General features: G+C 43.1%; 1 protein-coding gene across 7 annotated transcripts in view; it reads right to left on the reverse strand.

Moving 5' to 3' along the window:
* Positions 1-18,738, reverse strand: part of FOXP1 (forkhead box P1) — a 596,530-nt gene that overhangs the window by 145,403 nt on the left and 432,389 nt on the right. For all 7 annotated transcript variants that reach the window (XM_043587930.1, XM_043587931.1, XM_043587932.1 and 4 more), the window contains one exon: positions 10,932-11,033. In XM_043587930.1, coding sequence (XP_043443865.1) covers positions 10,932-11,033 — 102 coding nt within the window. The remainder of the gene's footprint in view (positions 1-10,931; positions 11,034-18,738) is intronic.

Below are 18,738 nucleotides of genomic sequence, written 5' to 3' on the forward strand. Positions count from 1 at the left end.
ATTAGGTCTGATGAAGCAGCTCTTCCGTGTGCAAAGGAATGCCTTGGCTGCGGATCCTATATCCAGAAAAGATCACAAGGAACCCACTAGGCTGCAGCAATAGATAGCAACGAAAAAGAAGCATGGGACAACATAGCAGAGAATTTAGATCTGGGAAAACATATCACATGGCTTTTAGTTTCCTTTTGAAGAAAACAGAGATATAATTCTCTTGGAATTAAATTCAAAACACAATTTAATCACCAGGGCCTTCTGTCTAAGTGGTAGGCGATAGAACAAGCAATATTTACAATCTGGATTTGGGGGACTCTGACATGTTATGAAACGGACTGGACATATATTCATACCTCCGGACAAAGGGAATCATGGCTCTGAATTTCCCTTTTCCCCCCTCCCCAGCAAGAAGACTACAACCTTCTTCTCAGGACATCTAATTTAATCCAAACCTAGAATACTAAGAAACTAGAGGAAGGCAGCAGATTTTACACTCGGTATGGTAGATAAGAGAGGGCCACTGAAAGGTTTTGAATAGGGGAGTGACACAGCATTTACGGTGAATAGGAAATAGGCAGGAAGCACAGGAGATGCTCTGAGGGGTCACAGGAAGCATGTGCCAACTGAAGGCCTGACCTGTGGAACAAGGTGGAAGCAGGGGAAACATGGAGAAAGGAATGGACACAAGATACTGAGTGGAAGGAAAAATGGCAGTTCTGATGACAGATAATGTGGTAGGGATGAAGGAAATTAATAAGTCAATGATGACTCATGACTCTGACTAATAGAGTCTGGTGACAAAAGTGATCAGTTGCATTAGAGATAATTGCAAGTGCTGTCATGGTGAGCAGAGAGCCACAGACAGACAGGAGGGGGATCAACAGGCGTGGACTCACGGGTGCAAAGGCACCAGGCCAGCCAAAGCGAATGGATACACGACTGGAGAAGATCAAAGGAAATGAACTTTGGGGAACGTATGAACTTCTCTTCTGGAAGAGGACTGGGAGACAGAAGGAAAACAGTCTGGGGACCCCGGGTGGGGTGGGGGTTGGAGTACTGCACTGATGAAGTCTGAAAGAAAGCCGTCACCAGAAATCTGAGTTAGCCAAAGGTTGACTTAGCCACGAGGAAGTCAGACAGGTTGAAGGATGGTGGCAATGGAGACATGGCCACTGAATTTAGTGACAATACACTTCAAGAAAATGATGAAGGGGGGGGGGGGGAGAAGCCAGATACTCAGGGGAGGGGAGGAAGGAAAACGGCTGGTATAAAAAAAACCCAAGTGAAGCAGCAGGCAGGAGACTCAGGTCATAAAAGCTTGGTAAGCAAAAGGAGCTAGGGAGAGTAGCTGGGAAGGATCGAGTCATCTAAAGTTTTTGAACAACCCGTTTAAAATCCACATTCTACCATGAACACCGATAAATGCCGGGCTCTGTCTGCTTGAATGTTTACCAAATCTTCTCATTGGGATGTAACATAAAAGGACAAGGGCTGGCATTCTTTGCCCAATTGTGCCCTGGCAGCTTTCGATTCTACTACTTAAGTAGTTAAAAATCTGTTCTTTTGATGAAGGGGGAAAGGTTACGAATAGAAGGGAGCGGGCCCAGACCCTTTAGAAATGACTGGTGCTCAGTCTCCATAATTTACTGGGCAGTGATTTCAAACTCAAACAATCCCAACAGCAGGGCGGCTAAAGTCCACCCCAAGTTCAAAATGGGATATGTTCTCTTTAAAATTTTGAGAGCGACTAAATATGACAACCATCTGATGTATGAAAATTATTCACAACCAAAAACAGACAGTCTGGAAATAGCCGGGATGACTTCATTTAGACAGAATTACCCGAATCTGTTTCTAATATACACAGTACACATAATAAATTTTTACAATATGACAAGGAAAACAAACTTAATAAAAGTTCCCGATCTTTTGTTACACAAGCATGCTATATCCATGCTATGTTTATAATAGTTTGCTCATGATATCACAGCTCGGTAACAAAGGCCCAAGCAATACAAAAACAGTTACTAGGCATGACATCAACTCACAACTACCGTAATTACATCGGTACACAAATTTCCCAAACTGTACATTTTCCAAACTGCTTCTCAATTTCAACGGCTACCTTTAGACAATTACTTGCAGAGTTGTCTGCAGACTTTGAGTAATACCCGCCTTTCTTCTCTCTTTCCCAAGCGTCATTTCCCTTTAGAAAGTGCATATTTCAATTACAAGCACTATTTTTCAAATATGCCCATAAACATATGTCCAAATTAGGAGACAGTGTGGTCTAGTGGTTAGTGACAAGCGTGAGGCATCAGCAACTCCGATTCCGTTCCTTTCGCTGTCCCTGTCTGCCGGGCCCAGCAGCAGCTCAGTGAGAGTCGGCAGAATGGAACGGGTAAGAGCACAGAGATGCTTGAGCCAAACTATTTGGGCCAGAGCCCCAGCTCTGCCACTCGTTGGCTGTGTGGCCCTGGGCAAGTTAACTTCTCTGCCCGCCCCTCCGACACTCCCTCATCTGTAAGATGGGAATAATAGTAGCACTGATCCCCACATGGTTGTTGCAAGTAGTTGGCTCCTAGAAAGTATAATTTTACGTGCCTGCTCCTTAACAGTACTATTCCATTTCTGGGACTCAGTTTCCTGTTGGAAGACTTGGCTTAAACGATCATGACCCATTGCATGAACTGTGTCACCTTTCTAATGTGAGGCTGAGGATTTCATCTTGGTCGTGTTACCTGGATATCGTGAGGTGCCACAAATAATGCTGGAACGAATGAATTAAATCCATAGGTTCTGTAATGCCCAATAGCTACAGAGGTGAAAATATTATTCTGTAGAAATTGGTTTTTCATCCTATTTCTCTAATGGCTTGCTTTCATGTTCCCGCAGCTAATGTTGATAAATACCTCCCAACCAATTGAAATAATAAGCATAGGGAAAAAAAGATATTGCCTTGTGATTTCAGAAGCATATTTCTCTAAGGACCAAACTTTCCGAGCCCATCCCATATTCACGACCTCTGTCTCCACTGTGTGGCATGGTCAGTCGGCTTTCCCGACCGGGCAGGGCGCCAGGGCAGGGCGACTACCCCCATTGTCACTGCTGGTCTGTGGTGCTCACACCAAATGCTGTTATTCTAGGCTTCAGGAAATTTTCTAACCACTGGACAGGGTCCAATGCTGTGTGCTAATGAGTTTCAGATTGGAAGACTTCACTGTGCATGTGTCACAAAAGTGCCACGGTTTGGGGGGGGGCAGGGAAGGAAAGACACACACAAAAAGAGAAGAAAAAACAGTAGTTAAAAAATGCTGGCTACTCAAATTGACAGGGAACATGACCTCTGCACTTCATCAGAAATTCCTGCAGACTTACCAAATAAAGGAGTCTGCTTTTATCACACACTGTGAGACTCATATGGAAAAATGGAAAACACTACATCACTTGACCTCGGCGTGCCCCCTTTCAACCACAGACGAATATTGTGTACAAAAATTCTAAATCAACTTAAGATGTTCAAAAAAAAAAAAAGCTTTAATTTTTTTTGCGTTCGACTTGATGATGACTATTTTGGTTTTTTGAGCTTTCGCTCAGAAGGTTCACAAAGGAAACGGAGTCGTAATTCCAGGAAGAGCATTTTATCACTCTGGGAATAATAATGTGGTGGCCACCGTCAGGTAGGCACATCCCTGTCTCTACTTCCCTGTGGTCCTGAAAAAAATAACAAGTCTCACTTACCCAGGTTTGAAAGTCACCCCAGACCGAATCATGATTATTTGCTTACATTAACAGAGCATTAAAACCAATTTTAAACAACTTGAGGAAACAATAGCCATCTTTTCTTGGTGATTCACTTCTCTGGGAAGCTTTTTCTCCCTTCATGGAAACCCACAGGCTTGATGTCAAGATTTCTCATTATGCTATCACAGTCTATCAAAGAAGAATCCCTTCTTGGGAGAGTCTAACTCCCAGGACTTCTTTTGAGTAATGAGATTACGTTTAAAAAAAAAAAAAAAATTTTTTTTTTTTTTTTTTTGGCCACACTTAGTATTGGCGACTTTAAAAATCCAAGCCTTTCACATCCTCCAACTGTCACCAACATTTTTTCAGACGATGTCAATAAAATTGATTGCTTGCAGTTCTGAATTCTGCTCTGCACATGGAAACAATATAATTTGTTTTAAAGTATTTTCGATGGGGGCGGAAGGAGAAACTGAACCTCAGCAAGCCTATCCACAACACTGGGGTGGGGTAAGAGAACAAACCAGAAGCACTGTAAATGGTCTGAATATTATGGTCTGCTGGAAACTTTGACAAAAATTCCTGATGTATAAACCCTTAAACCTTGCTGTTGTGCTGACTGATATGTCTTCCTGTCAGAAATGAATGATGTTTCTGGAACATTAATACGTTCATTAAATTCTAACTCCCTGTACTTAAAATATTCTGTACTTTGGCTCAGAGGCATCTTGACAGCTTTGTTGTAATCATATATGTGAGGCCCCCAGACTACACAGTTGTTGAGATGCCTCATACCTACAGCCAATCTGTTGCTTTTACAAGTTTAATCTAGGTATTAAGGAGCCGATTGTGGAACCATGTCGATTCGACATCTTCAACTCAGTTGTATATCATAGAAACCACTATGGGTGGTGACAGGCTCCCATGATGCCCAGCAACCATGCATACCTCTAACTCCCTAATCTGTAATACTACAAAATACGGCTCTCTCTCTCTCTCTCTCTCTCTCTTTTTTTCTTTTTCCAAAGCACAAGTGGACGACCAGCAAGGGTCCAACAGTGTTATTCCTAATTACCTTTTTTTTCACTCTTGATCCTGTGGCTCTCATAATTAGTTACCTGGGGCTGCAATCCAATTTGAAGTGATGACAAGAAAGTGATCCATGAAAAAGTAATAAGTTAAATCCAATTTCAGCCTTCCTCTAATTAAATGCACATGGAACTAATGAGTCCAACCCTAGCATTTCAGTGATAATGGTAATTAGCGAGGTGGGAGTCACTCTCTTTTTCAACACTGGAGGTGTAAACCACAAGGTAAAATGGTAGGAGCACTCTTAATTACATGTGTCATTTTGTTAGCAATTTACACATTTTTGACCAGTCAAGTATGTTTTTTTCCCTGTCCCTCCCCACCTCCTAGCCCCAGCAATGATTGCAACGTACCATTCCATGTTCCGACACAGGGAAGCTCCGAAGAGCACTTCAGACTGGAGAAGGACAAATAACTTTTCTTTGCTGTCGCTCACCACTGGGACACACACACAGACAAGGCGACAATTAAGGATAATTACACAGACCTTAGTCCTCTTAACTGAAATCCAGATATTTACAGTGGAATAGGATTTTGTTGGTTTGGTTTCATTTTTGCTTACAATATGGAAAACATAATAATTTGCTTATTTGTGGCAAACAGGGCACTCAGTAGATGCTGAGGAAATATACACGGGAGGGGCAGCTATAATGAACTTCCTGACAGCATACGGGTTGTCTGTGGTCCCCTCAAAAAACCTGGCTGCCCATTCTGGTGCTATACCTGTCTGTGTGCTCTGCAGCAAGTCAGGGAACTTCTGTAAGTTTTACCTTTCTGCATCCACAGCACAGGTAAATGACATTCCTATACCACAGGGTAGCCATGGGGATGGTCCCACATTCAGCACTTGACTAAATGTTAATTATCTTTGCATACAGTGACATGTGCATATGGTGACAAAGATATGCTTACATTTAAAATATGAGCATCGCACTTGAATGTTAATGCTTAGATACATGTAAGATGACCATGTAACTAAATGCCCAAACTGGGATACTTTCAAAGAGTGACAATTTTTATAAATAGAGCCAGGCAACAGGCATAGACTAGGGATATCCTGGAAAGGCTGGGACATGGGATCATCCTATACACTGAAGCTGAAATGGCAAAAATGAGCTAATTGATTATATTACAACTCCAATCAGAAACTCAGAGGTAAGGACCAGACATACTATTTTATTAAAAAAGTTTTTACACACTTATTTTTGAGAGACAGAGAGACAGAACATGAGCGGGGAAGGGGCAGAAAGAGAGAGACACACAGAATCAGTGGCAGGCTCTGGGCTCTGAGCTGTCAGCACAGAGCCCAACGCGGGGCTCGAACCCACGAACCGTGAGATCATGACCTGAGCTGAAGTTGGACACTCAACCGACTGAGCCACCCAGGCACCCCAAAGCATACTATTTTAGAAAAAAAAAATCTGAAATTAAGAGTATTTGACCAGGGCCACAGGATGGCCTTGAGGTTCAGGAAACCCTTACAAGAGGATACAAAATTCTGTGTGCCTGTGCATTTTTCTCAAGGGAGGGGTCACTGCCTCTATCGTACTTTTAATAGTGTGTATAATCCGAAAGACTTAATTACCATTTTTAAAGCATCATTCCTACTTTACTGATTCTTACCAAGATTTATTTTTCAGGGTTTTGGGAGTCTCCAAAGTCGTGTGATTAACAATGACATCTGACAAGGCATCCAAATTTCACCACTTCCCCTCAATTTCGTGTCGGGGATGCCAATTCTAGACAATGTTAACTCTAGACATTTAAAACAATTTTTGTTGCCTCCTCCTGCATTATATCCACTTTGCTAATTCAGTGCGCAGGGCTATTTTTTAAGGGTCAGTATTTCAAAAACCATTCCATTTCACTATCTACAACATAAAACTGTAGTTTCCTTTAAAGGTTTCCTCTTACCCATTTATTCCTTAGCGAATAACGTGGAAATGATATGAGGTACTAAGATTATATGTGGCATTAATGCAAAGCAAAAATGCTGCCTAAAGCACATTTTATATAACTGCAAATAAAAATGCTAAAAAAAAAACACCTGCTGCATCTTGTATTTTAATCTCCTCTACCTTAAGCAGGAGTCCTCATTATACTCCTGAGCCTCCAACTGGATGACACGGCTGTACTCCCCAGTGGATTTCACTACCTTTCCTTCCAGGGAAATGGCCTCCTGGATGAGGGGCTCCTACACGATGTCACCGTGGAAGGGGGAGGACAGGCACGAGGGGAACGTCTCAGATGACTGGTTTCAAGTTCAAATTCTTTATAGACGGCCTGAAACTGTGGTCAGCTTTCCGCTGTAAGCAACACACAAGGTTTACTTTCTTTCCTAACTTTAACGCTGCCAGAATACACATGTACTTTTACTTTCTTAGGAGAAAATGTGTCATTTGATTTCCTTCCAGTTTGTGTACTCGTGCCAACAACTAAAATGCTTAAAGAACCAAAATGAATTACTACCCAGAAACGGTGGTCAAAGTTCCAAAATTCGATCAATAAAATTGCTCATCTACTCACAAATTAATCTTCAGCCAGTAAAGTCACACGTTTTCGAGGTTATGAGCACACCTGCATCATTAAGCGTTTACTTCATTTGTTCAAGCAATCTTCAGAAGCATGTAAATATTTATAAAAGCAAGCCTACTATTTTTACCCACATACAATTTTCTTTTTCTGTAGCAAACCCTTGTTAATTCTTTGACAACTCCTAAGCATCCTGAGGGCAGGGTCTGTACCCTTGACGGTTTCGTGTGGATATAAGCATCGGCAGGGTGCCCTATGCGTGGAGGCTGATCCAGAAATGCTCACCAAATCACATCTAATAAACCCAGATCATCCTCATCCTGAATTTACCACGGGGCCAATTTTCAATTTTCATTTGTGTCATTCATTAAAAAAAAAAAAGAAAAATTGCAAGGCAGCTCAAGAGGCCAGGCTGACCAAGGGGCTATTTAGGTTACCAAGTAGAGTGTTTTTTAAGAACATCAAAAGCAGAATCTATACCAATTAATGCCTTGATTATATAAACCACACGTCGCCCAAGAATGTGGCCAGCTCAGATTTAGTTCTGTACGTGTAGCTGGAGAGAGCGTCTTCCTGAAATTAGTCCAAATTGCTGATGTTTGACTACATTTTGTGATCTCTATCGAGTAACCACTTAGAGCCTCCTCTAACTTTCCATTCTCTTTTGTTTGTTATCATCAGCCTGGGAAACTGGAGAGCACTGCCAAACATAAAGCAGAGAAGTGTGAGATATGCCTAAAATATAAGTCACAGTATATTTGGGGATTTGGGTTTCTTTTTTTTTTTTCTTTCCCCTCAAGCAATCAGTAGATCAAATTCTTCTCCCCTGTCAAGGCTTCCTCTATGCGGAAGATCTGAAATTTGCGAAAATAGGTCTCTCAGTGTGGTTACGAAGGGTACGAACAACAGAAATGAACCCCGTTAAGATTTGTGATGGGATTTCCCTTTCATTTCAGAGCCACACTGGCTGGGGTGCCCCAGCGAGGGCATGGCATGGCAAGGTATCTCTCTGAAGGTTATTCCTTCCGTGAATCACCGAGTCTATATACGTATTTTTATAAGGAGGTAATATACCATGTGACCTAGGTTAGTAATTTCTCCTTTCTGTTTGTAGAAGGTCAGCCAACCTAATAAAGCCTGGTGGATTTGCATGACCCTACCAGGCAGCTGACAAGACGTAGTCTATGATGCACGCGCACGCACACACACACTCACACGCGCGCACAGTCAACCCACTGTTTTTTCTCCCAATCAACTCTTAAAGCTGGTCTAAATTCTATGCTTGTCAACTCTCCCACAGAGGGGTAGGAAGGGACTCAAAACATCTTATTTAGCAAAACCAGCATTCAAGATGGCCCCCTCGCCCCACACTTTTTATACAGACTGAAGTGCTCAGCAGAATGTGTTAGGTTGGTTTTGACACTGTCTTTGCCAAGAAAAATGAAGCTCTCTGTATCATACTCTTCTGGTGGCTGAAAACCTTATAACGGGCAAGAAAAAGAGCCCTCAAAAGGAAATCCCCTGAAACTTTACTTCATATATTTAGCCCTAAAGCAACTTCGTTCATCTTGGAAAAGAAGTTACCTAAAAATGCCATATGTCTTTAAAAAGCAAGTATGAGGGAATATAAGTCTAGTATAAAAAAAATTACAAATGATCTTCAATCCTGAAGAGCAGTGCATCAGGCAGACTGTGTATGTGTGTACTTTTTAAAATTATCCCTAACCAAAGCTCTACTACGTACAAGATTCCCACCTCCCCGCAATAATATATTGTCATTTTTCCAATGCACTTGAGGTCTGATAAATTCAAGAGGACTAACAGTATTTTTAAGGCTGTTAGAGCTCCAAGAGGGAGGCCAAAAGAATGGACAGTCATTTGAATCACTGAGTGACAGGCTGGGCCAGCTCCCTGTATACATTAATAAATTAGAATTTTAATTGTGTCTCTGTCTGCAGGAGATGCCCCAGCACTTTAATATGTACCAACAATTGGCTATGTTCTGGAATCTGCAATGTGGCCTCCGCGGCTGACCTCTGAAACACAATTCCCAGTCTGACTACGGAAACTGTTCAGTTTGATCCTTTCAACTTATTTGAATCCTGACAAATAAGCTCACAGCTGAAAGGTCAACACAGTCATATTTCATCCTCCAGAGCTGTTCTTAAGACATCTGCACAACAAAGCACTTCTTACAGCACCTGACATGGGACCTCAACGGCACTGCACCTCATTAAAAATATCCCCGGCATTCACACACGCGGAAAGGCCTATGGATCAGCGATGATGGTTTACCAAATCACTAACTGTTTTTGAAAGTGTTAGTCAACAGTGCACATTGCCATCCAACTGTTCCCCATAAAGTGCTACTCTATGTGCTCTAGGCAGTGACGCTTTCCCAAGTAGATGTAGAGGCAGGGCTTGTTCCCCAATGTCGGTCAGATCTTTGCAGGATCATTGGGGAAGTGTGGTCACTTCGTTCTGACCTGAGAGAAGTCAACACAAGCTAGGATTTGGGTTGACCCCGTGATCAATGTCGCTGGGGCCAAATTCCACCCAGCAGCTACCATTTACAAATTCCGTCCCAAAATGTCCAGGGTGAGAAGTTCCTTTTACTTCCCGTTTCGAGCACGTCCCACTCCCAGCTGTACGAGTAGCTGAACCACAGAGAACCTGGCAGTGCCCTCTGTCTTGGATGTGAGCATGAACACCCTCTGTCGAATTTTTTGGAAATATCTGTCACAGTTTCCAGCTCCAAGTCGAAAATTCAAAGCAGATTTTTACGAGCCCGCTCCTACCCTGTACTACATTGAGGGCTCTGCCCTCAATGGGCCTGAAACGAGAAGTTGCTAAACCAGTCTTTTTTGAAATCTTTACACACAAATTGCTTGCCAGTTTTTATGAACGATCCAGAAAACATCCACTAAAGAACAGTGTGCATTATACTGGTTACTAGGTATATTAAAAGTGCCGTATCTTCATCCGTCCTACTAACAGGTGCTTGACCCCATGACACTTTGGGACAAACGATTCTGTGCTGTGGGCGATCTTTCCTTGGAGTACAGGATCAGTTAAGTAGCATCCCTGGCCTCTACCTACTTGAGGTCAGGAGCACCCATGCCCCCATGGGACAATAAAAAAAACTGTCTCCAGACATTGCCCTTCATCCCCCTGGTGGGTAAAATCACACCCAGTTAAAAACCACTGTGCTAACATTACACGTACGTGTGCTGCATTTCTACCCCCATCATGAGACAATGAGGTGACCTACCTCGAGTACTAGGAACTGCTCCTTGGTGCTACCTGCTGCCTATTAAGCAACCCACACCTGTAACTACTCATCCTCTTACTACATCATCTCATTAGGAGACGCTCCTCCCAGCAACTGCGCTTTTGGTTAAGTAGACATTTCTTCCGAAATGTCATACTCTCCTGGTAAACTAAGAATGCACCTTCTGCATAAGAGTTTCGTACGTGATTTGCAACTCCCAACACAATCCGCTTCTGAATCGTTTGTCAGCTCTCCCAAAGTGTATCGTGTCATTTTTTTTTTTTTTTTAAAGAATTGTCACCTGAAGGGCTGGTTGTTTGTCATTCCTCTTGGGAGATTTTAATCCACTAACTTGCTGCTGCTGTTGCTGCTGAAGGAGAAGCTGTCTTGCCACTTGAAGTGCCTGGAAGGAAAAATGGAAGAAACACGTTTGTGTTGAGTACCCACCCATGTTCGGGGCTTCTTTTACATACAGGAGGACTCCGGGAAGTACACTTTAGGGTGGGATCCTGACCTTCACGATCCTGGGCAAATGCCACAGCAAAGAAAACTTACCATCAGTCTAAGTTAGAAAACTTTCCACATTTGTTTACATTTTCTTAGATTTAGTCCATTTCGCGGACTGTTCCTTAGGCATAGCAATCCACCCAAGCAGACACTATTCCTACATTAAATCTGACATAAAACTTGAACAATGAATAAATGGGACTCTGAGGAAGGGAGGCAGGAGGCCAAGAAGGGGCTGGGCAAAAGACAGAAACTTAGGGGACAACAACGGGCTCTTTTCGGAGACAACTTTATCCTCCAGTTCTTCTTGGGGGAACTTAGGAACTTAAATCAACAGTAAGACTTTGGTCGTTTCTGAGCCCAAATAAAGAGGAAAAGGTAAATGGTGAACCACGCTATGGATAAAGGTATTTGGAGAAGGGAGATCAAAGCAGGTAAGATATACCCAGGGTGACCTGGAAAGATCATATAAGAAAAAAAACTCAGCAAATTTGACCTCTAAGTCAACTCAAAGGGTACAGTATGTACCTGTGAACAAAACTGATTTTGTCTAATACAAAATGACTCTTTTAAGCTTGTAACATGGGTCATATTTATTTATTTATTTGAGAGAGAGAGAGAGAGAGAGAGAGAGAGAGAGAGAGAGGAGAGAGGGAGAGAGAGAGAGGGAGGGAGAGAGAGAAAGGGAGAGAAGGAAAATAGGAGAGTCCTCCCAAGTGCAGAATATAGACTGACCAATCTTTTTGAAAAGTTCAAGTAAGAAAAGTGTCATCAATAAACCCTCCTGAGGACATTTACTGTCAAAGAATTTAACAGAAATAATAGTTAGCCACACGGTTCCAAAAAGGGCAGTAGGATCAGCAACAGAAGATTGAAGTTTCCAGACACCGTGCTAGAAAAGTTAGATTACTGGAGTCAATTTGGCTGTGAACCAAAACCGTTCATGTGCAAGATATGGCAAGAATGTTCATTAATGATGTGCTTAGAGTTTAGAGACAAAATGGGATTTCTTGGGGATTACATCAATAAACATTTCTATATAGTCACTATTTGTGTCTAAATGTGTACACATAGATGTGGTCAATGTTATCAAATGGATCTGATACTCTAAGTCTTAGAAGGTGTGCATTATGGACTTATGATGGTAGCGTGTTCCTCAAAGAGAAACCGAGACTTCATTTACATAAGAAAATAATGTATAGGGGCGCCTCGGTGGCTCAGGTGGTTAAGCGTCCAACTTCGACTCGGGTCACGACCTCGCTTTTGTGAGTTCGAGCCCTGCGTCTGGTTCTGTGCCCGCAGCTTGGAGCCTGCTTCGGATTCTGTCTCTCTCTCTCTCTCTCTTTCTGCCTCTATCCTGCTCTCTCTCTCTCTCTCACACAAATAAACATTTAAAAAAAAAAGAAAATAATGGATATAATTCCAAGAAATGTGGCCGTGAGGCCGTGAGTGGGGGAAGGGTAAGATACCACGGAGATCCCTGTGTACTGAACTCAGGGGAAAGGAAAAACAGAGTGGAGAAGAGGATTATCGTTCAGGGTTAAAAACGCTGAATCAGCAAGAATAGTACTTCTCAAAGGACAACTTCACCGAACTGAGCTCATGACTGTACTACTAAAACAAAGAGTATTGTCAGGACATTTTGTAAGGCCAAGCGGTGCCTTTGGGTCTAAACGGCGCAAAGGGAGGCAATGAGACAGACGCACCGATAAATGGGTGACGAAGAGAAGATTTGGGGAAAGACGCAAACTTCCTGTCCCACCTCCCCGCTATCCCCACCCCCCTTGTCCCAGGGAGGCCTCCTGCCCCCCTTGTCCCAGGGAGGCCTCCTGCCTACCGAAGGCACCATCACCACCAGCCCCTTCAGATGTAAGGTACGGGCTGCTGCGTCTGTGAAGGGAGAGACATGTTCAAGAAAGCCTGCCTGGAAGAGCCTCCAGAAGAGAGGCTGTCTGAGAGGGGCATCTGGAAGCCAAGACGCCTGGGAGAGTTGCCCGAGACTCCAGCCTGCTGTCTCTGAGGAGGATTCACCATCACTGGACTCCGGGTTTCCTGGTCTCCTTGGAGACGCTCAGTACATGCGTAGGTGTAAAAGTGGGCAGAGTGAGGATTTCATTTATATCATATAAGAAAAATAGTCCCCTTTGCAAGGTGCCTGCAGGAGCAAAAGCCTCTCCTCCTACTACGTGTGTTCCCTTAACTATTTCACATGAGGGTTTTATAGCTTTTTAAGGTGGGAGAGAGAACCGCTCCATATTTTAAGTACTCACTTCACAGGTCCCAGAGTAATAATGAACGAACGGATCGGCAAAGAAGGGTCTAGCTGCTAGCCGGAAAGGCAGAGAGAGGAACCGCAGATGACAGTGAAGAGTGCAGAGGAAGGCAGGTTGGGAAAGAGTAAAAAGGTTAGGTATACTGGATACTAAAACAGAGCAAGCAAACAAAGGCAGAGTGACAGAAACCCCACAGTCACAAATCTGTGTTAAAATTATTTACCACGTTTCGCGGAATATCTGGAGAACAGGAGTTCAATTTTTAAAAACGCTGATTTGTTTTTGAAAAGAGAGGGGGGCGGGGCAGAGGGAGAGAGGGAGAAAGGCAATCTCAAGCAGGCTCTGCACTATGAGCACAGAGCCCAACTCGGGGCTTGAACGCATGAACCGGGAGATCATGACCTGAGGTGAAACCCAGAATCGAACGCTTAACTGACTGAGCCACCCAGGTGCCCCAGGTATTCAATGTTTAAAGAAACAAATCTCAAAAAAAAAAAATAAATAAATAAATAAATAAATAAATAAATAAATAAATAAATAAAATAAAAGAAATAAAAAAAAAAACAAATCTCTGAGAATCTGTACAGTTAACTCCTCCTTTTGGTAAAATAGATGATATTTAGTGCTTTTTTTTTTTAACATTACACACACACACACACACACACACACACCACACCTCACAAATCTATTCTTTTTTTTTCTTTTTAAAAATTTTTTAACATTCATTTATGAGAGACAGAGAGCACAAGCAGGGTAGGGGCAGAGAGAGAGGGAGACACAAAATTGAAGCAGGCTCCAGGCTGTCAGCGCAGAGCCCGACGCGGGGCTCGAACTCACAAATCGTGAGATCATGACCTGAGCCGAAGTCGGACACTTAACCGACTGAGCCACCCAGGCGCCCCTCACAGAACCATTCTTATGTTTTCACTGGAACACCGCACTGTTTAAGAACAAGACAGTGTAGGACTCAAACCTAAGTATTTAATGAATGTTTATTGAGCTGGCTCTGTGCATTTCAAAATTAGCTAGTGAAATCCTGACAATTATTTCGCTGGTTTTAAGAAAAAAAAAATCATTCAGGTGTGTACCATCTTATTTTACACCCGATGTGGAGCACATAAATTTAAACAGTCACGTAATGAACTCCAGCTCCCTTACAGCATTTCATACTGAGCCTTGTTGGAGAAGATAATCAAAGACAGCAGCACAAGGTAGAAAAGGCTTAGGAACTTGTAGGAACACAAGGGATATTTTAGTCAAACTACCGAAGAGAGAAGAATAAAGATGCAGATACGTGCAAATTGGTTTTCCAAATTTTATTCTCAAAATGAATGCAAACAGGCAAAATAATTTCAAATATGTGGGATGGAGGGGCAACGCTAGTGTAAATTATTCACCTTGATCTGAACTGTTGTGAACTGCTTCACAATAATTCCCCAGCCTCATCATGATGACGGGAACAAAGCTGGAACAGAGTATTAAATCTATCCTCCCCCACCCCCAAATCAACTGAGGTCTTGCCAAGTGTTTTTTTTTTTTTTAACGTTTATTTATTTTTGAGACAGAGACAGACAGAGCATGAACGGCGGAGGGTCAGAGAGAGAGGGAGACACAGAATCTGAAACAGGCTCCAGGCTCTGAGTGGTCAGCACAGAGCCCGACACGGGGCTCGAACTCACGGACTGTGAGATCGTGACCTGAGCCGAAGTCGGCCGCTTAACCGACTGAGCCACCCAGGCGCCCCATGTTTTTGTTTTTTTTAAAGCTTATTTATTTATTTTGGGAGAGAGAGAAAGTGTGAGTGGGGTGGGGACAGAGATAAAGGGAGAGAGAGAATCCCAAGCAGGCTCCATGTAAGTGCAGAAGCAGACGTGGGGTTCCATCTCACGAACCTCTGATATCACGACCTGAGCTGAAATCAAGACTCGGACGCTTAACTGACTGAGCCACCCAGGCGCCCCTCACCAGGCATTTTAAAACATAATTTATGGGGCGCCTGGGTGGCGCAGTCGGTTAAGCGTCCGATTTCAGCCAGGTCATGATCTCACGGTCCGTGAGTTCGAGCCCCGCGTCAGGCTCTGGGCTGATGGCTCAGAGCCTGGAGCCTGTTTCCGATTCTGTGTCTCCTTCTCTCTCTGCCCCTCCCCTGTTCATGCTCTGTCTCTCTCTGTCCCAAAAATAAATAAACGTTGAAAAAAAAAATTAAAAAAAAAAAAAAAACGAAACAAAAAAAAACAAACATAATTTATTAGAACTAAAAGTGCTGTGAAATCAAGCATCCAAGGGCACTTGTGTTTCCGATTTCTATTGTGTATAAATCACTGTAACCTAGATTTTAAGTTGTCATAAAAAAAGAGGAATAAGTCCTTAGTGTACAAGAGTGCACATGTGAGAATTATCATCATAATATGAATCGTATTACATGATTTATAATATGAATCGCTGGTATCTACCACTCGCAGACAGTAAAAAAATGTTTATTGTCATGTTCACTGGTGGTCAGTGGAAAATATGGAATGACTGATGGGATCCCCTTTGGAACATGCACCAGAAACCTACTGATTTCTCATACGCGCTTATTACTTGGTAGCCATTTTTACCTGTTACCTGCATCAAAATGAAATTAATGTCTTTCATCTCGGACTCCACTGCCTGAACCTCAGAGATTTCTTCCAACGCAACTGAGGGGCGAGGATGGAGTTTTCTTATTTGTATAACAGCATCTCGATCACATATGGCAAGAAGTCCGCTAAGATACTCGGCCTGAAGACAAATGAGATCCTTTGGATACAGAATAATAAGGAGCACGGACATGTGTCTGCGTGCGTATGACGGAGAAGACGGGAGGGTTAGCAAGGGCGGGAGGGAGAAAGAGAAAGGATATGAATAAATGAAGTGTACCTTGTAAGAAGCAAGGATCAACTCTGACTCAAGTTCCAGACCAACTGCTAATGTAAATAACTTAAAAGGTCCCATCCCACCTCTGGAGACCTTTTACTATTGATGACGGTTCCTGGGCTGGGTTGAGTCAACACTTCCTTTATAATAGATGTGACAATTGCCTGGCAATGGACAACCTGTTACTGTACTGAGTGCTAGGCTCAGGTTACAAGAAAGACGTAGTTTGAGGATGTCACAGAGAGGGGGTGACTGATAAAACCAGGCACTTAAAGCCCAAATGCACAGGCATGTATTTGTCTTTAACAAGCTAAAATAAATGGCTCTGTGAGCTAACAGAGGAGAGGGCTGGAAGGCAGGCACGCATTGCCTTCATCTGTGGACTGGCCAGCCTCCCTCTCTGCCTTGCATATCACCTACATCCTGCTCTGCACAAGGGGTTGAAGTTGCCTTTTGATCAACTCTCCGTGGGCCACAACCAGCTCTGAGTACTCAGAGTCAGGGAGTAGGTACTTGGTTGCTGGTTTCGCAGGCCATGCTTTTATGCTAACTGGGGCCTGGACATTTCTGACACACCTCTGATTCTACTGGCTCAAAATTATGCCTTTCTCATCAGAGCCTTCGCCTTCTCGGCAAGTAAGTGCCATCTGTTATTGACAAATTATGTTTCGCATCAGCATGTTTACAACTTTTGCGCTATTTATATCTGAAGTTTAGAGCAGGTGCTAATATTTTAGGGGATAGGTTTCCCCATGTTTAGCATGTTTATCTAGGTAGCCAATGTTCAAAAACACATTTACCATATTTTAAGAAACACCAATAAGTTTACATAAAATAGGATTTCAGTATGCATGCACATATACATACAGCGAACTGGCATAAGGAAAAAAAAAATCTTCATACAAGTTTTGACACAACACCTGGTGATGAGGCCTGACAAAAACACCGATACTAGGAGGTCCTCAAAAAAATAAGACTAACCACAGCGTTTTACGTCCTGGGTCAGTACGCTATTACAGCCCCTGGACCGAATCCTCCAGATGAGCCGTTACTATCCAGCCCACGAGATGAGAATGGTTTTTACTTACTTAAATAGTTGGAGCGATAATAGAAGAAAGAATATTTTGTGACGTGTGAAAATTATACGGAGTTCAGTTTTCAGTATCCACAAATAAAGTTTTACAGGAACACAGTCATGCTCGCTTCATTCCATGCTGTCTGGGGCCGCTGTTGCATCACAAAGCAGAGTTAAGTACCTTCAGCACAGACTGGATGGTCCACGCAACCTAAAATACTTCCTATCCGGGCCTGTACACGAAAAGTTTGCCAACCCATGCCTTGGGTTGCAGTCTGTACTCTGAGATTCCCCGAAGATTCCACTGGACACAGTTTTATAAAAACAAAGCTTGCGACCAGTTGCCCCAGATAGTTTGAGAACTTAGCTGACATGCAAGGACATTACTAATTCGCTGCTCTCAAAGCTCAAAGTCCGATCCAATTTTCCAAAAGGAACTGGGACGGGAAAGCAAAATGCATCCATGTGCTCCTCTTTCTGCAACTCTTTAAAACGAGCTGCAAACTTTGACTATGTGTTTCTTCTCACAGGTAATTTACACCAGCTCGGAGTGAATCTCCTCAATTGGGTGTGAGGTCCCAAACACCAAGAGAATGAAGACAGCATGCGCTATGGGCCAGTGGAGAGAAGTCGGTTATTTCCTGTCTGCCCTGACAAGCTGTCCCACTCCCAGCTTCAAAGGCTGCTCTGAGTCAGCCACCCTTCCTCTAATTTCTTTTCCTAGACTCTCCCCACCCCTCAAGATCAAACCTGTTTCTCAGATAATTTCCCAGGCTAATCAACAGTCACTGTGCGTATGGGGGTGGGGGTGGGGGGGAAGCTAGCAATAAAAAGCAGCATGGGAAGCTCTCTTGTTCTCTTCATTTCTCAACCTCCACATGCACCTCGAGTACCCCTGGAGAGCTCTTTCTCCCCCATAAACTAATCTGCTCTCTTGGTGCGGCTCGGCAACTAACTACCATCTCAACCAGAGGGCTCATCATTTAACACTAGCAATCACCCCGCAGCCAGACCTGGGACCGAGTGTGCAGGGCAACTCCATCACCTCCTTGCTTTAGACACAGCAGCCGCTCCAGTTGCAGGATGGGGAGAACACGTGTGGGTCATTTAAAAAAACAAGAAATGACCGTGGCTGATAGGACTAGATGTGTACATGCATTCATACAGAATCAACAACATTCCAAGGCAGTGAGTTCTCCAATAAAAATGCAAAAAAGGAAAAAAAAAGTTATTTACAAATGAAACACTTGGTTATCACAGGAAACTGGAAAAGTAAGCTAATCTCATGGAGGGATTTGCCCAAGGAAAGATTCCGGGTCTAGTGATTGTGTAAATATTACACATACAAAGAAAGA

This window comes from Prionailurus bengalensis, chromosome A2 (genome assembly GCF_016509475.1).
Source record: "Prionailurus bengalensis isolate Pbe53 chromosome A2, Fcat_Pben_1.1_paternal_pri, whole genome shotgun sequence".
NCBI classification, from domain to species: domain Eukaryota; kingdom Metazoa; phylum Chordata; class Mammalia; order Carnivora; family Felidae; genus Prionailurus; species Prionailurus bengalensis.